The 23358-nt window shown below is 29.3% G+C and overlaps 1 protein-coding gene across 1 annotated transcript in view; it reads left to right on the top strand.

Annotated features, from left to right (window-relative positions):
- The window catches only part of LOC142324457 (uncharacterized), a 948409-nt gene that overhangs the window by 451534 nt on the left and 473517 nt on the right, over positions 1-23358 (top strand). Inside the window, exon 5 of the mRNA XM_075365286.1 lies at positions 9188-9284. Coding sequence (XP_075221401.1) covers positions 9188-9284 — 97 coding nt within the window. The remainder of the gene's footprint in view (positions 1-9187; positions 9285-23358) is intronic.

The raw sequence follows: 23358 nt of genomic DNA, 5'->3' as shown, positions 1-23358 counted from the left end.
TAAAGGGTAGACTTTTTTCTTTTAGATTTAGAAATGAACTACATTTACAAGTACCAAATATATATATATATATAAAACTAGTGCAGAAGACGTTGGAAGAAAGTAAGGGAACCAATAGAGCAAAAGGTAAACTGGTGAAATTAAAGAAAAACTTTTTCGCTTAAAACGAGAAGCTGGTTGGTTTCATTTGTAGAATACGTCAGGAAATATTCGATTGAACTAAAAGATTTTGTTTTAATTTACAAATCTGTCAAAACTAGATATCTCTGTAGAAGGAAAAGCACCAAACGTTTCATCAGAAGAAGTAACAGTCAATGGAAAATGGGAAAGTTTCAGAAACAAATGATATTATTGCTGAGATTCTGAAAGCTGGTAGCAAAACGTTGCACTCAGCATTTGCAAAACTATACTCAATTGCCTCAAAAACCGAATGATTCCGAATGTATGGAAAACTGCTGAAGTGATTCTCCTTCACAAGAAAGGAAATTGGAAACCCTGAAGAATTATCACCCAATAAATCTTTTCTCTGTTATCTAAAAGATTTCCACAAAGAGAATGCTAACAACACTAAATAAATCACAATTCAAGTAGCACGAAGGCTTCAGAAGCAGATTTAGCGCAGTGGATCACATCCAGGTTGTTCAGCAAGTCATAGAAAGACCCAATGAGTATACCATGCTCCTATATATGGATTTTATTAACTAGGAAAAGGCATTTTATTCGGTAATAATGCAAGCCATAATGACTTCACTACATAGCCAAGTGAAAACATAGTTTACATAAACTTTCTCCGATCGCCGGCCTCCGTAGCGCGAGTGGTAGCGTCTCGGCCTTTCACCCGGAGATCCCGGGTTCGAATCCCGGTCAGGCATGCCATTTTCACACGCAACAAAAATTGTCATTCATCTTATCCTCTGAAGCAATACCTAACGGTGATCCTGGAGGTTAAAAAAAAATTTCTGCGATCGATATAAAAAGAAGTAAATATTACCATCTGCATCAACGAACTTAAAATAGAGACAAATGCGCAAAAAGTTGTACGACAAGAAGTTCTAAATACCTCCTAAAGGTATTTAGAAAACTGGAATGGGAAGAATAGGGTATACGAATAAATGATGCGTATCAACTCATAAAACACCTGATATTCACAGATGATATAGTTCTCTTGTCACAAGAACCACAAAGACACATACAGGATCTGCAGGTGGCTGGCGAACCCTATGGTCTAAGGTGAAGTTTAAAAATAGCCAGGTCATGTTTAAAAAAAGGACATGACCTGACCATAGCGGTTAGAGGCAGAGGCAAAACAAGGAAAAGAAGAGGGAAAATAGGGAAAAGATCCGGAACCGGAGAGCCGATCTGCCATGCCGGACGTACTGCCGGTAGGAGAGGAGGCTCATTAGAGTCGCAAGGACACTCCCTTGGGCTGAGTAATACTTGATGGTTGAGCCGGCCCAGAAGAGTAGGAGAACAAACAAACATAAGAAAAAAAAGGTCATGTTCAACAAGTTTGCCGAAGACAGATTTTTGCCTCTGGAGAAGAACTCGTACAGGTAGATCATTACATAAATTTTGGCAACGGATGTCAACTGAGGGTGATACAATCAAAGAAGATGAATGACAAGTTAAGCTTGAGTTGTAGATATTCGGGAGAATTTCATCGTTTTCAAGAACATACTCACCTTTTGCCGTTAAAAGAAAGTTTTCGATCAATTTATTCTTCCTGTACTTATCTATGGAAGCGAAACTTCCATACATTAACCGATCAATCACTACAGAAGCTGCGGCTTGATGATATATATATATATATATATATATATATATATATATATATATATTAAAATTATGATTTTAATCGTTTAAAAATAGATAATTATTAACTTGAAATATAAAAGCCCTATAATAAAATGTGTCTTTTAAAGCTGGTATGTTTCTGTTATACGTTCACTATATTTTTATTTCGTAAAAATAAGTTGACTATTATAACCAAAAAAACGCGTTATAATTAGTTTCATTAAAAGTTGTATAGTGAATGTTATTTTGGAAAGAATACCAGTTTTAGTGTACCAAAATAATGCGAAATAAAATTAAAATGTATCAGTTCCTATCTGCAGCATCATAATATTCACACAGAGTACAACTTAGGATATAAACATGTGTTTGATTTATGTTGGTTACCAAATGTATTTTAAATTCAATAAAACCTTCCTTATATTTACTTACAAGATGTCCAGTGTGTTCTTTATTTAAAACAAAATACTACATGTACATAGATACATCCGAGGAAATACTAAAATATACACCAAATATCCTACTAGAATATGAATTATAAACAGATAGACAACATTTATTTTATATTTCTTGCCAGAGGGACTGAGATGAATATGAAATTTTATTACTGACTCCAACTCTGTCCAGTTTTACAACCCCGTTTATTGCAGCTACAAAGCCAATTTTAAGAAATATGACCCAGTATATAGTATGCATTTCTATCTCTATATTTATGTAATAAAATAAGTATTTCCTTCCAAGTTAAGCTGTAAATTTTTCCATTCTCTAATATTAAATATTTTACGACTGCATATTATTTTTTGATAATTTAAATATTATCATTTCTTTTCTCAATAAAATTTTAAACAAACACATTCTTTCTTCATTATTACTTAATATTACTGTATATAAAAAAGTTTAGTTTTTTCTAAAAAAACAATGTAACCACCCCCAAAATTATAAAAATAACAAATTTACTTATTTGCCTATTTTTTAAAAATGAATTTGTTCAGGTAGATTTCATAAGAAAGCTACCTATTGTAATGGGTACCATGATTCGACTTCTGGAAAATTTCGACATATCTTCGCGTTTCACATCATCCAGACCCAAAACCACTGTCAGCTCAAAAGTTTTATATATATACATTTTTTTTACGTTATTTTGGACAAGATAACTGCCCTAATTTTGCGCCAATCACTTTCAAATTGTTCCTTAAAAATAACTCGTCCCAAAATCTCAGTTGAGCTCGTTAATGGCCAAAATGACACCATGTGGGTGGGAATGGTGGGCTTTTTCGAAAAAATAAAATATCGCTATAACTTTCTTATTAAGTAAAATGTCGAATTCGTTTAAAGTGTTAACTCTTCTTTAGATAAGGGCTTAGAACTTATCTAAGTAAAGTTTTTTGATAATACCAACCATTGACCCAAAGGATGGCAAAAATGGGGTTTTGAAGACAAAAAATCATACCTTCCTTAACAGGCACCGTATCGAATCAGTTTAAAGTGGTCGTTAGTCCTCTAAACATTACCTAAAACGTTTTTTTGTAACAATTTTTGATATGAGAACCCTTACGGCAAGGGATGACCAAAATGTGGCTGGAATTATAAGATGGGGCTTGTCGTATGCTAAACATGTGAAACGTTTTTCACATGCAACCATTGTCGTATTGAGTAAATTAAAATCTTTTCTTGTTTAAGATGGACATTTTTTTTATCCCCTACTGAGCACCGGTGAATTCTACCTGCGCCTTCCGGCGTGTCGAAAGGGGTTTTTTTTTGTAGGTAAGCATACAAGAAATTATAGGTGATCGAATTAAAACATTAAACGTAAAACTTGGGAAATGCTTTATATTATCGCCAGTCAGCAGTTATCACAACTGTTTGTTTTATTTCATGTTGTTAAAAATTGACCTACAGATGACCTAGAAAAACTGATCTAAAGATTCAATGAATAGTATTGTTCCGGTAATCTTCGATGTAAAAATTTAACGATTAAATATTAGATTTTAATTGGCAGATCTATTGTAAGTGAAATAAACTTATAAATAAATAAAATAATTTGTCTTCGTATTATACGGCTGCCTTCATCAAATGTTTCCCTAATAAAAACATCTACGCTGATGAGAGTCGTCGTATACGTTAACTACTTCTGTTCAATACTTTATCAGCTGACGTAAATTGCAATCTAATTAATCTGTTTATTTCTACCGGCTAGAAAAGTTTATTAGTATTTTCATTACAAAATAAAATTGACCAGTTACGCAATGAAATTCTGGGAGATGGAAAAAAGTGAGAAATAATCTTCTAGTTTTTTACAGAACTTGCATAGTCTTCCTTCTTAATGTTTTTATCATAATAAACATTTAATGAAGATCTTTCAGTGGCGGTTTTGTAATTAACGTCGTGTAGGAATGAAAAATCGGGTATTGAAATTCGAAAGTATCTTTTGCCATGAAAGGTTTGATTCATTTACGCGTGGGCTCATAAATTTTCTTCAAAGGAATGGTGTTTTCGCGAATTCAATATGCGTCACAACTCTCTAAAAGATTTGAATAGATCTAAGCTTGAAATATTTATCCAGAAAATTGAAAATGTGATAAACGGACATTAAAAATAGACGGTGTATGTTTGTCCAGTAGACAAAATTTAAATGAGATTTGTTTTCAAAACGAAAAAGTAACTCCTGTTTTATGGATGTTCCTGTTTCCTGTTTGTGGATGTTTGGCGGTAACTGTGATCATAGAACAGTGTTTTTTTTTTTTTGGAGGGGGCAGGTTTAAGTGCAAGATCAATCCTTTTTTTAATTTTAATAACGGAAAATATTAACCATTTCTAAAAAAGAAATAACTTTTATTCGGATTCTTTGAATTAATATCAACCTACGGATTTGCAGGAACAAGGGTTTTAGGATTTCAAGAAAAACCACGTGTATAATTTTGTTGACTGGAGTACATTCTTGAGACATTGACAGTTGGTAAAGAACGGTAAAATTGCTAAAAACCTTGCGACTTATTATTTCGTTGTATTTTGTAGAAACTATTTGACTTCATTAGTGGCTCCACATTATCGGAAATACAAATAGTTTCGATATCTTCTTAGTTAATACCGACAAATATCGGCCTCCTGAATGAAACATGAACCATATAAGTAAGGTAGGTTTATTTTTAGTCGTGGAATTCATAAAACACTAATAGGAAAAAAATTGAGGCTGACTGTCGTATACTAACCAAGACTTAAAATAAATAACCTGAAAATAAACTATATTTATTTACACATTTATGTTGTTTTATTCTATCAGTTATTTTATCTATTTACCACGGCGTACATGAAGCTCAGTTATCATTAGGTTTATCAAACCAAGATATACACACTATACTTATTTAAAATTCAATAACTATTCTCCATTGTGTTTAGGAAATAAAACCGAGCAACTTATAAATATAAAATATAATTGGTATGATTAGGTTTCGATCAACTTTTCTTCCACAAAAAAAAAGTTGCTATCCTATTATCGTTAAACTGAAAAATTTTTACATCCCGTAGCCATAGATCAAATAAAAACTGCAAATAGTAATTAAAATTTTGATCATTATCAATTATAAAGCAACATGGTTCTGATGAATCAAAATTAACGAAATGAAAATAGAATATAATCTGGCCAATTAAATAACAGAAAGTTCTAGCAATACTATTTTTAATATTCAATAGGTTATATCTCGAAACAAATGTGATAGATTTTTAAAACACAAAGAACTATATCATTTCCGTAGATGTTAAGGTTATTGGTAAAAATAATCTGTGATGATTCAATGGAATTTTAACAAAATTTGACAAATTGAAGTTAATAAACTTATAAATTATTTATGAATTAATTCTATCAGTTTTTAATAGTGAACTTAATTATTGTTCATTTGATATATCAAAAAATTTAGACAATAGAAATTCAAAGAATAAACGTACCATTTTTGTTACATATTACGTCACTTCATAACAGGAGGTAAGATCAACAATAATATAAGATTTTTTGTCCAGTTATGTATCAACCAGCACTGAGAGAATTTGTAAAATGATTTGTTATCAGATACACTAAAGCATTAAGCATTCAAATACAATTGTAACTAAATGTATTTATTGAATTTAAATTACTATGTTTAAATTCCTGTAGGTGAAGCTGCATCAATAGCTGATCATGAAAATGCTGTTGACACTAATCAAACCAACTGATCGAGTGGTTCGTTTTATTATTCATTCTTTTTTTTGCAATTTTTATAAAATCTATTTAAACTATTATTACTATTATAAACTCTTCAATTTCTTAAAATAATTGGTACATAAAGCTACTAAAATATCTACGTAGTTTAATAAAACCAAATACGCATTAAAAATAAATGTTTAAGTAAATTTACACCCATAAAGAAAGTTGGCAAACCCTCCTTGTTCACATAGTTGTTTTATTTAGTTCACTACTAGAAGATAACGCTTGTTGAAAATGCATAACCCAATGTTACTCACCGTTTTAGTCATTAGCAGACGCTGTTGGTGTAACACATATAACTGGATAAGCCCCAAAGTCTGAAATATGGTAGAGAGAGAAAGAGCGAAAAGAGAGAGAAAGTAGAACCTTCTAATAGTGCGATACGACTCTGTTGTTTATTACAAGATGATAAATGTTTGTGGGCACCTGGTTGGCAAGTACCTGTTACCACTATATACATTTATTCACCTAAGCATTTCTTGAAGTACAACTCATGTTTCTCTCCGGATAATAAGAAAAGAAGTCAAAATTAGTTTTTTACTAGATGCTCTTGTCTTCTGTTCTAATAAATAGACATGTTTTATTTAAACATTTTAAAATAAATTTTGTTTATGGCCCAATGAAACTTGTTTATCTTAAATTTTAAGAAAGAATTGTACAATATAAGGACTTTTTTGTATACTAAAATTTAAAAGAGATGTTAAAAGGTTGAAGGCTGAGTTGTAACAGAATAGGTTAAAATACCTGCCGGTCTCCGTGGCGCAAGTAGTTGCGTCTCGGCCTTTCATCCGTTAATCCCGGGTTCGAATCCCGGGTAGGCATGGCATTTTCACACACGTTACAAATCATTCATCTCATTCTCTGAAGCAATACCTAATGGTGGTCCCGGAGGTAAAACAAAACAAAAAAAAAAGGTTAAAATATCTAACTAGTGATAAAAATGTCACAAATAAATAAACAAAGACGTTGATGGACACTGAAATTACTGCATATTTAAATATAGTTCATCAGCCTCTAAAAACATAAAAATAATATGTTATTTTAATACCGAAGCTTTGTTAAGTCCTTCTTTTTATCGCATCAACATTAAAACGGTTTCCAAAGTCAAGGTGAAGACAAAAAGGGAAAATTTCTTCCATCAAGGAAACTGATGTATAATCGAATTGAAATCAGCCTTCTGGTGTGATTTGTGAGCAGATCAAATAAAAATAGTCTATACACAAATACCTGGTAATGTTTGTTCTTTTCTTTTTCTCCTCACACCAATTGTCTACAAAAAATTTTTAATGAGTTAAAAGATATAATTTTTTCACTCTTGAAGTTAACTTCATTCAAATTTCAGCTTGATAGAGAAAAAATAGTAAGCTCCTAAAAAACTACTCCAGACTTTTCTCAGTTACTCGGATCCAGAAGAACAATATCTTATATTTTTAAAGGGCATTAATTAGTGATCAATCACGACTAAAGATATATCAAAACGAAAAATATTTGAGAAATATTATACTGCATCGAAAATATTTTTTCAATAAAATGTAAAATACTCCATTACTGAAATTTGGTTCTCTCATATGAATAACAAACATATTTCAACACAAATATTATTGAAATAACATTTTAAAAAAAAATTTCATTACGTATCGTAAACTTATCCCTAAAAAAAAATTAATGTTAAAACTGCTTTATTCTTAAATTACCGGCTCCGAACTAGAAATAGTAAATAAAAAAACATAACTTTTTGGCAATAGGGGATTGCCAAATTTATGATATTTTTTTAACTAAGTTTTCGATTTCATTTAACAATCTAGCTAACTGTATTATTAGATAACTACAAAAGTTCAATCGAAAAAATCAATTCTAGTTTTTATCCACTGTTTATATTTTGTGGTTTTTAACACCTAATAAAGAATTTAGTATCCTTAATTGAAACATAAATTATTAATTTAAAATGAAATACATGTAATTAGTACAGAAGTTAAAAAATACGATGTGGACACCACATGACTTCCTTGTACGCTTATTAAATTAGATGTACACTTTTTTGCTGCACTTCATTTAAACTTATTTCATTTAAAAGTTAGATACGATCCTCCAACTCTTTAATAAAGTGGACAGTTACACAGTTGTATTGTGGTGGACACCACATCATCACATTTTTCTGTGGAGTCTGAATCAGCATTTTTTATTAGTTTATGTATTAATTTTGTTTCACGGCGCTCTAGTAGTTAGCTAGTGTAAGTGAGAACGTGTCCGATCCGTAACCATGGACACATCGGTTCGAATCCGACTTCACATACTTTTATTTTACTTTTTTTTATTTAAATATATTGACTTATTAATAATTATAAACTTCTATAAAAAAATTTTAATTGAAATGAAAAAACATAAAATTTTATTTAAAATGAAAAAAATAATTTTTTTCCATATCTTTTTTTTTTACTGTTACTATTGAATTATTTAATGTGATTTTTTTAATAATCAGAGGTTAATAATGAAAATGAAAAGTACATAAAATTTTATTTCACTAATAACTTATGATTCTTTTTTCATATTTTTTGATTTATTGCTATTAATTATTTTTGTTAAAAATTTGTTTACAATCACAGGTTAATAATTATTAATAAATCAATATATTTAAATTTAAAAAAAAATATGTATATGAAGTCGGATTCAAATCGATGTGCCCCCTTGTAAGATCCAAATATTTTATTAATTAAAATTTCATTTGGTTATAACTCTGGAACCAATGAAAATAAGTACCACTTATGATATATCGTTGAAAAGCTCTCAATGAGGGCTTATTACTTCAGTTAAAAAAACGTCAAAAATTTAAAAAAAACTGATTTTTTGGACACTTTTGGTCCAGTCGATTGCAATCAAAAGGGCACAACTAGAAATTGCAAAATAATTATTACAACAATCCTAAATCCAAAATTTCAGCATTTTACGGCTAGTCGTTTTTGAGTTATGCGAAATACATAAGCATATCTACGTCACTCCGAAATAGACAAAATTGATTAAGAGATTGTTAAAATGGATATTTCCGTTGAAATCTGAAAACCGAAATTTTTTGCGATCACAATACTTCCTTTACTTCGTACAAGGAAGTAAAAATTAGTTAAATTTTTTGTTTAAAATTTCTAAAAGATTATTTTTTCACAGGTAACTGGACTTCCTCCACCGAACGAAGATTTATTGGAATTAATGGTTCGAATAGCGGAAACTCCTCAAGAGTGGGAAAGAATACAAAAAGTTTTAAGTAAGTATTAACAAAATTAAAAAAATATATATATATTGTTTTACTCATATATATATATAATATTAATGGAAATCTTTATTACATTCAGAATTGAAAAAGTCTATATACTATAATTTTCTCTTTACAGCTAACAGCCCAAATGCATGATTCTGACTCTCTTATCGTACCATCAAACGCTTCCACCATATATTATAAAACATTTGATATTATTGTTGTCGTTAACTTAATTATTTCTTGAGCTAAAAATATAATTCAGTAAGTCGCTTACGAATAGAATTTAATGGATGCAAAATAGTTTACTGGGGGATCCTCTAGCATTGATGTGTAGTGTTTTTGTGTTATCGAGTGGTATTTGCGGGAACGAGTAAATAATTACGTTTATATATACATCTAAGTTAGTTATTTTAAATTAAAAAGTATAGTTGAAGCATTGGTAGCATACAGAAAGGAACAGGCAAACATTTTAACAAATGCAACAAAACAATCTTACTCTAGAAAAATAAAGAAAAAAGATAGAAAAGAGAGATAAAAGTTTAAATTGCCCTCCAAACAGCAACAAGGTAAAAAATATTTTTTTAAAAATTATAACTTGATGTTGCTACATCTAGGAAATTGGACTCTGTCCTCGGAAACAAGAAAGATAAAAAAAAACTTTTTAAAATAGCGGACATTTTATAAACTGATTATTACACAATATGACTGCAATTTAAGATACGAAGGGCAAATTGAAAAAAATATTAAATAATCAACCAATTGTCTGATTATGAGTAGTAGCGCCTTTATTTTTCATCCAAACGTTATTCCACATTCGAGTCCCTGTCAGACATGGAATATTTTTTCGCAACAGAATTCATTATCATCAATCATATGGACTATTATATGCTATCAGACTATCGTTGCTATTGCATAAATAATAAATAAATAGAAGAACAACATAATTATTAAAGTACAGAATTTCCTGGAAACTAAATCACAAATTTAGTTTATTTAAAAAAAAAAAATATTGTATAAAAAATACAATAACCAAAAGGAATTAAGATAGTTGGAAAATTTACTTTACCAACAGTAAAGCAAAAACTTCATTGTATATTGATAGAAGACTAATATCCAACTGCCTGTTTGAAACTCAATTTGTTAAAAATCCTTTTGCGAAATTTTTCAGTCTTAAGAACATTAAACTGTTATCTTCTTCCTTAAAATTCTTTTCATCAATCATGATAATTACATTAGTTTAAATTTCATGGCATCAAACAATATTTATGATAAGTTTAATTTGCACAACCAACAAAAGAGGCACGAAAATTAACTATGCAGCGATGTGTGATTGAGAATTACATGCTTAAATATTTTAAAATTAGATTTACGTCTTTATTGGGATTGCCCAGTACAAAAGTTATTATTTGCATCTTTTTACTATATTTTTTATTTTCTTATTCTTAAATCCCGGCTAAAGATACTTGTTTTATAAGTTTTCGTAATCGAAATTATCATTAAGGTTCAAATTTTAAATAAAATTACTTGTAAACTGTTTCTGGAGTATAATTATGTTTCCCAGTTTATTTTAATAACCAAAACAATAGAAATAACAATAGAAATAATTTTCAACTTTAACGACTGAAAAAGGGTTAAACTTTATAGTGTATATAAAATTCCGGTAAAGTTCAACATCCTCTTAAAAGCAGTCCTACTTTGGTTTAAAATTTTCCTCACAGTTATATACGATTTTAAATCAGAATCATTTCTGTGGCAATAGGTTATTAGTCACAATATATTATTAGAAGTTAATAGGTTATTAGGTTCTGCCTTTTTTTTAAGATCGATCGGTCTTAAGATATTCCTTCCTCAGAATTAAACATAATTAACAACACCATAAACAATGTAATATAGAAACTTCGTTACCAATTGGTGTACTTTCAGATTAACCTTTGTTTGCTAACTACTAAATCGGATTAAAAATCAAAGTAAAAACAGCAGATATATAAACAATACCTGATATATAAACAACATCCGTTTCTAATTGAAAAGAGTAGATTGGCTGAAAAGAGTAGGCTTTTAATTGGTTGAACACCTGTATCATAATGAAAATCTGTTTCATAATGATTCTCATTATGAAACAGTTTCCAGCCCCGTGATTCAAATACAGCTATAGAAAATATTTATTTATAAAATCAAATTTTTTTATGGTGAGCGATGTTTTTAAATTATTAAATCTATAATGTTGAGTGAAATATTGATTTTTTTTTTAATTATTGTACCGTAAATATATTATACAAAGTCGATCTTCGTGACGGAATGGTAGAGTCTCGGCCTTTCATACAGGGATCGAGGTTCGAATCCCGGTCAGGCTTGGAATTTTTCATATGCTACAAAATTTTATTTTCATACTCTCACATACAAGCATCTGTGTAAGATTCTATGGTGAATATTAAATTAAACTACATCTAATATATATATATATATATATATATATATATTTTGCAAATAGAAACATACAAAGGTATTTTATACTGGTATCACCTTTTTTTTTTTTTTTTGATATCACACAAACTTTCATATAATTCGTGTATAAGTTCATCAATATTTTTATTCCTAATTTTCCAAACTTTACAAACGGATAAACATAAACTTATAGCATCTCGTCAATCATAATTATTTTTCAAAAATTATATTTATTTGAATGAAAATTTTTTCAAATTAATTTTTGAGATCCAAATTACAGGCGCACGTTCCTTTTCTAAGTATTCATATAACATTCGAATTCTAATTAGTAAAACACTTTATGGAATAATCAGCGATTACTTTGAAATAATATATTAGATGTTTTTATAATGCAAAAATACATATTCTAAAACAAATAATACTGATAATAATTTATTATTACTCAAGTATAATTGGATTTACAGTAAAAATATTCACATATATTTCACAAAAAAAAACCCAATGTGCACGTATAATTTATGGATCTACATACAATCTTTAATTTATCAATCTAAATGGTGAGTGTAGCGTCTCGACCTTTCATTAGGAGATCCCGAGTTTGAATCCCGGTCAGGCATGGCGTAAACTTCGACCTCCGTGATAAATTAGTCACAAAAAAAAACTGGAAGGTGCGCATGATGGAATACCGGAAATAATATTAAAAGCCATTAGAATGTCACAATATGTAATCGGCCAGATTGTTAAACGGCACTGAGAAAAATGAATCTAAACACACGCACTAAACTGCTACCTCTTTTGCCACTAAATTGCTAACCCTTCAAATATCTTTGTAAATATGCATACGATGATAGCGTATAGTGTTCGAAAAAAATTACAGCATTAAAAGTATGCCGTGACCACACCTGGATTAAAAAATAAACCAGATAGTCGATAAAATTGAGTATTGAAATTAATATTCTCTGCAGGACACGATGTATTGACGTAACATATAAAATATATTTAAATCATAAAACCTCGTAACACTATTTCACATTTTTAGTGAGCCTTTTACTGTAACGAGTTACGTGATATTTTTTTAATATTGTACATTGAAATCTTCAGATTAACCAACTATTTACTCTTTTTTTGTCTTATACTTTTAAAAACAATTTATGAAACCTATTTTATTCTTGTATAATCGATACAAATTCCCTCTTCTTGGTAAGCCACATTAGCCCTTTTTGGATGTTTTTATTTTTTGTTGATGATGTATGTTTTGTTGATTTTGTTGATTTTGTTGATGTAAATATTATTGTTATTTATAAAGACTAATTACTTACTAAATACTTGCTTGCTTGTTTTTTCTCTCTTTTCTTCATGTTGAGCGAATTTCTACTTCTTCAGAACGAATGAAACGATAAATATAATAGAATAAATAACATAATATATAAACATATTAAAACAATTATCTTGATTATTAGATAATTGACTAATGATTAAACTGAAAAAATAAACTTAATGGTCAAACTACCTTTGACTATTCGATTAAGTATAAGGGTAGTCTAGCGTAAGTAGGATTCCAAATATGAGTGCCGGACAATGAGGTGGAAACGGCCATTTTCTACCACTGCTGACAGCATACAAGAGTTTTTGTGTGATAAATAAGAGCAATTGATTTGAGAATTGTTTAGTTTTCTTTGTAATCTTTGCCTTTCACTTGGTCAATCTGTAGTTTGAAATTCTTAAAAGCGATTATTTTAATACCAAAACGTGTAACCGTACAAAAAAAATCATAATAAAGATGTAAAAAAATAATCAAATTATTTTTGGATTGCTAATATTTTGAAATTCCCTCCCGAGGGAAGAGGGAGGGGGTACGGTTAGAGGCAGGCATATAAAAGACCCAGTCAAGGCCTACTGGGTGAACGATCCGCGCTGGTTCACGGTATGTTAGAGGCAGGCAAAGGCAACTTCTGAGGATGTGCAATGAATTAGCTGGTCCACCCTCCTAGATACGGGAAAAAATATATATTTTTAGATGTTTTTATTTTTTGTTGATGTAAACATTATTGTTATTTATAAAAACTAATTACTTACTAAATACTTGCTTGCTTGTTTTTCTCCCTTTTCTTCATGTTTAGCGCTTTCGCAGGAATTTATATTTCTTCAGAACGAATGAAACGATAAATGCAATAGAATAAATAACATAATATATAAACATATTAAAACAATTATCTTGATTATTAGATAATTGACTAATGATTAAACTGAAAAAATAAACTTAATTAAAATTTTAAAAAAACTTATATAAGAAATAGAAAAATAAATGTTAAAATTTTAAAAAAATAAAAAGGGTTTATAAAAATCTGCATTAGAATCAATGTTGATAAAATAAATATTTTGTTCACACTTTTTGAAAACGAAATAAATTGATGTTATAAAATCAAATAAAAAGGGTCTCCAGTAAAAATGAATTGTGTAATAAAAATTACATTTTTTTTTCTGTAATAAAAATAAAATTAAAGTTATCTTAAAAACCGATAGGTACAGGCAGAAGTATAAAAACATGATAATCAATAAAATCATTTAAACAAAATAAAATAATACCAGAATTATGCTTTCAATAGCCGATTATATAGAAATAAACGAGAAAGTAAATTAAATGGATGTAACTTACCGTACAATTCCTGATCAAGATAAAATTCGTTATTAAAATAACCTGTTACTAATTTCAGTAGCTCTTTAAAAGCAATAACTTTTTTTTTATTAAATTGAGATCTACATCAACGTAATACTAAAACATTCATTTAGCGTAAAATATTTGTTTTCATATCATACATTGGAAAATATTTGTTTTTCGTTGAAATTTTAAGTTAGAGAATATCTATTCTATACTACGTACATTACCAGTAAAACAAATCTGAGTTCAATTATTCCGCCCGAAAGTAACCGCAAAAGTTTTAATCACCAGGTTTGCTTCAATTTTCATTTGTAAGGTCTAAACGGGAATTGAATTTTTCGCTCTACTCATTTCGGCGATTCAAATTTAATCCATGATGATTTGAACGAGACAGGTCGGTTATATATATCTACCTTATAATGTAAAATATTATATCAGTAGGTTAAAATCTCACCGGAATCGTCCATGAAATTGCATCCATCATTCGTACGTGAATCCAATCATAAGAAGTAAAAATTTAATTTATCTAAATGTCAGCAAATAACGAAATGTTACATCGCGAAATAAAGTTATACAACTCATCAAAGAATAAAAAATCTACACGCACGAGAATGAAAAAAAATTAAAAAAGCAAATTTCAATTTAACTTTATCTGGGGCTGTTCTAAAACACATAGATACGCAAAAATTAATTTCGATAGGAAATAATGAATACTTAACGGACATTAAATATTAACAAAACAAAAATCGGTCGTTTTATTTAATATTCTATAACCTTTTTTTCTTCACCGTTTCCCTACTTACTGTTATTTAAATTAAATTTTATTTTAATTTACAAATTATTTGCAAAATATTTTTAAAAATTATTTTTTATATACATAAAATTATATTAAATTTTATTGATTATTACGTAATTGACTAATGATTAAACAGACACAACAAACATAATTAAAATTGATGACTCATATTTATTTACTGTTTTTCAACATATTTTAGCAGAAATAATTAAAAATTATAGAGAATGATCTGATGCTCGAGTGCGATTTGCTAAATTATATATTATTTATAAATATTTTAAAAAATTTCCGGAATAAAAATAATAAACTGTACAGTTAAATAATTAATCCCTTTAACAATGTGTGCACAAAATGTTATTTTTTTAATTTTAAATAAATTTGCTAATAGCTCATACATATTTGCACATTTCAACTGAACTTAGTTTAATCTGTTTTAGTTTGTTTCATTTGTACAAAACTCAGAGGTACATTTATTTAAAATAATAATATCCTAAATGTAAATATCAATTACTTAAAAATGTAAATATAAAATATTTTTAATGTAAAATATTTTTAAGCATTTCAAGTCAACCTTGCGATCATTTTCAGTGAACAGTCAAAAGTCACGTGCGGATCCCTCGCCCAACACGCGCGCGTGGGCGCCCCCCCACATACATTTATATATCCATCACACATATACATATATATACCATAGTGTCGTATCGTATATATAAAATAGTATCTTATAAAAAATTAAGTAACTTTATCTGATATATTCATGTATACATATATATAAAAATGTAGTGGTGTCTGTTAGTCTGTTATTTTTTCACGCAAAAACTACTCAATGGACTGAAATGAAATTTACATACATACTGTTTATATCCGGAAAGAACTTAGGATTACTGCCTTTACGACATGCTTCATCGTTTCAAGAAGGTGGTTATCTTAATGGCTTGCGATAACAGTCGGATTATATTCCTTGCCGATATTCAACTTTATTATGGCCAAACCGTTGGTCAAATCGAATTCAGAGATTACTTGCAGTACTGGAAATTTTTATACAAAAGATCCGTTAGAATTTTTCGATAACTCTTTCGGTTATTGAGAAAAGTAACTTTATAATAAAGAATGAGAAATGATGTACGTCACCTACTCGTGGTGCAAAGTACTTTTTTATTATTTGTATTTCATATCTGAATGAAAGAGTAATACAAAAAATTAAATATTATTGCCCCATTCTATCTGTTATTTTCAATTCGTTATTTTTCCATATTTTGGTATGGTTTTTAGTAATAGACCTACAAAATGTAAAGCGCAACCATAAATAAAATATTGTAATTTTGATTGCCTAATTTATTCTTCAAGACATCTGTCGCAATTTACAAAAGTACTTTTTTTTAACACTCCCAGAGCGACCGGTACAGCCGTAATGCATTACCTCGATCGCTCCGGAGTGTCGTGGCAGCAGATTACTTATACAATAAAATATGGAATATTGAATACAAAAGAATGCAATCAAATCACTAACGTAATTACATTATTTACAAACACATGATTATCAGCATAGCTCAGAACGGTTATGATCACAAGCTAAGCGCCATAAACATTGGTGCCCGCGAGTACAACAAAATTACCTTATTTCATAACAATACAAAGGTCATTACAAAATATATTACACAACAAATTTGATACGTAGCATATCTTAGTTCGACCATGACCGCCTGCTCAGTGCGACGGGACATCAGCGCCCACCGGCAAAACCAGTCAGTTATTAATATTACGCAATATACACAATATAACTAAAATTTATATATAATATCTACAAGTTATAAATCAGTGATAACCAACAGTTCAACACGACACACACTAGTGCCCATTGTCACCGTTAATTTAATTCACAATAAGGCGTAAATTATACTATTCCAAGAAGTTATTTACAGGTACATAATAGTTTAGCCGGCACAAATTTCTCAAATTCGTATGACAGGCAGAAAAATTATTACTAAAATTAAAGTTCATCATCCCATGCGATGTAATTTACATAATATTACAAGTCTGCCCATATCATGGGTAATCACAGTCAAATAAATCAAATATAAAACAAGACAAAAACAACAAAACAACTTGAACAATTACAATCAGAGTGTACTAATTACTAAGAACCTTAATCTAATAACTAAGCTTATTATGCTTAAGGCTAAATGAAGCTCCAACCCTGGTAGATTGGGTATTCCTACTCCATAACTCCTTTGTCACTTCCCAACATATTATTCTATGCCCCAGAGTACTTCTTCCCTGCCTTTAGTCTGCAGTATCTGTGAGGCCAGTGACGCAACTTCAGCCCACTGCCTCCGACCCTGGAGCATGTATCCCAAACGTGCTTAATAAGTGCAAAATTACTTAATAGCATTTAAGCTTTTATATCGATTTCTAAAACGTGTCTGATGCTGTTTGAAATATTGCTGGTTTTAAACAGACTGTTTCAAGGCGTCAGCTGTAACTTGTAATATACTAAAATATTTTAACTTTCTTAATTAATATTAAATAGTGTGTCCACTCGCACACATACAAGAGCATATTTAATAACAAACAAATGCTTTTACATATATTTAAAAATCCTTCAGTTTTCTTTTAATAGAATCTTTATTACTAGGGCTATAATCATTATTCTCGTATAATCTTTTTCGAAAGAAGTGCAAAATACAAGGAACAAAATATCATCCTTATCACAACTTCGATTTGTTTACGCTAAAATTTTCTGTATCCTTAGCTTCTTCATCTTAATCATCAATAGAATTGTACTAATTAACACAATTACAGAGAAAAAGCAAAATAAATTGTTAAAGTGTTAAAGATTTATATCCGCTTGGGAATTTCATAATCGCTTGAGTAATACTCTAATGATTTCCGTAGGGTTATACCTTCTTTATGCCATATTAAATTATAACATCGTTAAATTAAAATTTCTAAAATTTGGGAAAATATGTTTAATAAGAAGAAACTGTTGTAAAGAACAAATAATACTTTAGATATTATCTGTAAGGAACAAATAAATTTGTTCTTCTCATCACTGCATATGGATTTTTACCTCTTTATATTATTAACAATACCTTTTAATTTTTCTTTTATATCCCATTTAAGAATAATTATCCGTTTGGATAATTTTACTCAACATTATCCAGTTCACATTTCTATTGTATAGTTGTTTTTAATTTTAACTCGATGAATACATTATAACGTAACTGTAATGTAAAAGTGTAACTACACTTTTTATAAATTTACCACAAAATTTTATATTTGTAATTTTTTCCCTTTTATGAAAATCTAATACTTAAAGGGAAGCGAAATAATTTTTGCTGTAATTAAAATTTTATACTCCATCAACATGAGTCTAGAAATGTTTTGGATTCCAGTTACCTCTCTTGAAAAATATTTCCAGATTTATGTTTTAGAAGTAATATAAAATGATATTACATTCTGTGTGCTTACATAAGTGGGGAAAAAGTTAATTATTTAATTTTAATTTGACTAAATGAACTTCAAATAAAAGGAGCCAAGAGTAATATTTCAGTTAAAATTAGACAAACGTTTAGAAAAGTATAAAGTTAAAACAATTTATCGCTTAATATCCCTGATGATGACACCTTGTTTTTTGTACAAAAGTTAACAGCAGTGAAGTTAAAATTAAAATTCAGACCATTAGTAACGAATGCTGTGTAGGAATCTAAAACATGTTTTTTTTTTTTAAATTGTTCATTAAAGAATTATTTAATATATATATATATATATGTAATACGCTATAATATTGATTAAAAATTATATAATTTATTTTATTTTTAATTAAAATTAAATATTGATTAAAAAGGTTTTTTGAATATATATACATATATATATATATATATATATATATATATATATATATATATATATATACACACAAAAAACTTGCATATCTCTGGAAGCGACTTAGTTTAATTTTCACTTTGTATAATCAATAATTATTTTTTTTATATAAAAAAAAAATAAAGCAAGATAAAACATGTCCATTTACCATGATATTTTATAGATTTAGTATAGAAGTGGCCCGATGAACAACCTGATAAGTTGCCCAGGAGACGTGTCAAAGCTACAAGTTATATAAACGATATACGTTTCTGTGTGAATGCGTCCAACCTTTACTGATTTTGTGGACTGTACAAACTCATATCGTCGTATTAGATGAAAGAGGAAAGTATTCTTACACATATATATATAGGAAAATACTTTTTGTCAATAGAAACCTCACATTTCATAAAAATGTTAATTTTATTTTTTGAAGGTATAATATTTATAAAAAAAAAAATAATGCTGCTGATTGTTAATATAAAATCAAGATAATTACATATAAATGTCACTAGTCAAAAATAGACCGCAGTATTAAAAGTAGACACCAATTTTATTTCCAACTTTATACCTTATTTTCCAGGCCTTTTTATCTTGTCAAACAAAGGAGGGCAGATTGATAATATATATGTAAATATGAACACCTAAATCGGATCATACGTTGGAAATAGCTATTTTCGATCCGTTGAAATCTTTCACCCCGTGGACATTTAATTTTTCAAATTTATTTGTAGCTGAAAGAAATTTATTTATCTTTGTTACCTACATTTTAATTTCTATTTATAAAATCCTTTGAACAACTTAATCAGGCTTACAACTTCCCTTATATCTTATTTTAAAAAATAGATATCTGCGTTAACAAATGGAAATTAATGAACTAAGGTTTACACATTTTTAAACAAGTTTTTTAAATATCGTTAAATAAATTTTTATTAAGTAAATAACAACAATAAGGTGATATTATTATTGATATAATAAATCGCGATATTTAACTTTGACGACTCACCCAGTTACGTTGATTAGAGGATGAAATGTGTTATCAAACGATAATTTTCCGGCTAAAGGACGATAATTTTTTAGCATTCAGTAGAATCGCGGTTCGTTAGGAGCACAAGGAACGACACCGTGTATTTCATTGATGGTTAGCCTATGACCTTCAAAAACGGTCCAACGTCATACGTGTATTTACATATTCCAATGAAATTTTTGCTTTTTTCATTGGTTGGATCAAAAGTAGGTCATTCTATTTGAAAAAAATCGTGTTAACCTTGAAATGTGTTAACCAGCCACAGCCGGCCATCATGGCGCGAGTGTAGCGAATCGGCCTTTCATCCGCAGTCCCTGGGTTCGAATCCCGGTCAGGTACGACATTTTTTATACGCTACATTTCCTTCGTATTCCACCGCACAAGCTTCAATCTTATGTGGCGATATCATCAAGGAAACAAGTAAATAATGGACAAGGTCAATGTCAAATCAAAAGTCATCGTAAGGTGTCTAATCAAAGTTACTTTCGTTTTGGTAATTTTATTTTTATTGTGTGAAGTTTACGAGAAAATCCCCTGGAGCGATTAAAAAGAAATAACCTATAAAAATGCTTTAGCTTCCGTTTTCGGCTTTGCTCGTGCTGTCTGGTATAGAAGTTCAAAAATTGATAATATCATCTTAATAATTATGTGTGGGCTGTTGCTCTCAGAATTTTCGCTTCCCACAACTTACCGGATAAAATAGGTTAATTTTGTAGAATAAAAATTTTTCAGTAAAACAAAATTTCATAAAACAAAAGAATTGTAAAACTTCTGGGCAAATTAAAGGGAAAGCGCGTTCTTCTGAAGTAGAAGAACTATTTTTGAAAAATTTACATTACATTTTTTAAATGATCAATTACATTTTTTTAACATTGTATCAATGTTACCTTCATTTGTTAACTTCATTTCTTGTAGTTGATATAATATTTATAAGATTTCATATAGTAAGTGTTAGTAATAATACATTTTCGAATTTGTATGATGTTTATAGAGATATTTTATATCAATTTTCTCAGAATTATATTTTCTACAACTTTTAATAATAAATTTTACAAATTTATAAGTATTTAAAAAAGTTTTTGTATTAAAAATGTAAAAAAACGTGGTTTTAAATAACAGAATTTTCTTTTTTACGTAGAATATTATATAAACTACTGGAGTTATGGTTTTGAAACCTGTTTTATTCAATTTCTCAGGTCAGTTGTAAGAAACAATCAAGTTTACCCCTTAATTTGGGTTTCTAGAATTTCAGTATGGTTTTTTCACTTTTTTTCCCAGGAATCAGGGCAAAAAGTTTCGCTAGCCGTTACTCGCTACCGGAATGTTTCCGAACTCATATTTATATTACCTTTTTTTCATAATTTTCGATAGTAGAATGAGCTCAGAAATGATGAATGAGCTCCGGTAGAGATACACAGCGTGCATTTCTTTTTTTGTTACCGTTGGTATGGTAAATATTTGGTCGTTAGGAATTCCAGTTCTGGAAAATCCTACATATAATTGGCCTTAGTAGAAACACACTGAACATAGATCCCCTCCAGTTTCACTAAAAATTCACCCTTGCGACCTGTTAATAGAAATAGTCAAAGAAACTCTGACGGGAAATTGTAAATGTTTAAATTGAAATGATAGATCTGTAGGGATCATACAGAATCGAGGAATAAATGTAATTTTTCCTGTCGTTGGCCTAGTAAGAATTATAACTTCAATGATATTGTTACCCATAGATCTGTCCCATATTTTACTCATAGTCTGATACTATTATACAGATTGCGAGGTTGATGGTTACAAAACAACATAACTGGTGAACCAACATTTAATTTCAGTGTAACAGTTGGAAATCATCCCTAAATTTAGTAAAACATATAATAACTTTCTGAAAAAATTGATATCGAAATTCGATATTTCTCAAACCATCAAAACTTTATTAAATATATAAATAGCAGAAATTCCCTTTCATTTTATTAGCAATCTAATTTGTTTTTATATAAATCAATATAATATAAAATGAACTTTTATGGATAATGACATTAAATGTAGTATATTACATAGCAAATGTCTGAAGAAGTCGATATTATTAAATTGTGTAAAAGAAGTTCTAATTATTTATATAATTATTTAATACGTTTTCTTTTATTTATGATTTATGCAGTAGTAAGACTGATGACATTTGAACTGTGGTAAACATTCCGAATTCTGTGTTAAAATTTCCTAACATTTGGATCAATGGTTTTTGCGGTTATCGCGATCATACGAAAAATACGTCGTCTCTTTATAGTAGTGAACATTAAATTTTCAAACTGTCTGTTGAAACAGAAGAACCTTTCAAGAACCATTAACATCGTGATCTAATTTATTTGTTTATAACAAAGTAGATTGTACTACGAAATAAAATTTGTTTTATTAATGAAACGTTTAATTATTACTGTTTGATAATGAGAAAGCGGTTACGTCTTGTATATTTATATAAAATCTAGGATTTTCGTAGAATTTTCGAACTGAATGATACTTACCTATTAATAATTGATTCTGTCTTATTTTACAACCATATAGGTTATTATTGTCCAATACAATATATACATCAAAACAAGTTGCACACGATTTAGTACGGCATCATAATTCTCTCTCTTTCTCTCTTTATTTATCTACCTATCTATCGCTACCCCTGTCACCTCTACCTACCTACCTATCTACCTTTCTATCTCAAACTATATCTATTCTTAAAAACATTGACTCACTGGAATACGACAAGTTGGCCTACAGAGATGCCAACTTGACCTTAAAGGGATGTTGTTAAACAGACTGGTAAACTAATCGATGTGGGCACACTAGCTTCCCCACTCCCCAACTACGAAATTCATGTAACCTTTTCTGGTACGATAACCCGTTAATTAATATTGACTATATATCATTATCAATATCAATTAACGTCTAACGTCTATGATATTACGGTAACTGAAATTCTACCCTACTAAATGGCATTTGTTTGTCTGTTCCCCCTTACCTTAGCACCTGAATGTACTGAACACTAGCGGAAAATCACGATTCGTTTGTACTTGAGACATGTACAAATGAATCGTGATGGTCAGGTGTATACTTGTTATAGTATTATATATCAATATATATATATATACATCTAAGTTTTGGGAAAATATAGTACTTTTTAACCAAATCCGAATTTTCGGACGAAAATTGCAAATATTTCAAAAACGGTTGGTCCTAGCGCATTGAAAATTTGTTCGAGCCCCCTGTAACATGGGCTTATCCGTCCCCAGTAGTACTCGTCGGA

Source organism: Lycorma delicatula, chromosome 5, assembly GCF_047948215.1.
Source record: "Lycorma delicatula isolate Av1 chromosome 5, ASM4794821v1, whole genome shotgun sequence".
NCBI lineage: Eukaryota > Metazoa > Arthropoda > Insecta > Hemiptera > Fulgoridae > Lycorma > Lycorma delicatula.
Note: the sequence above shows the minus strand (reverse complement) of the source record. Positions and strands in the feature narration are given on the sequence as shown.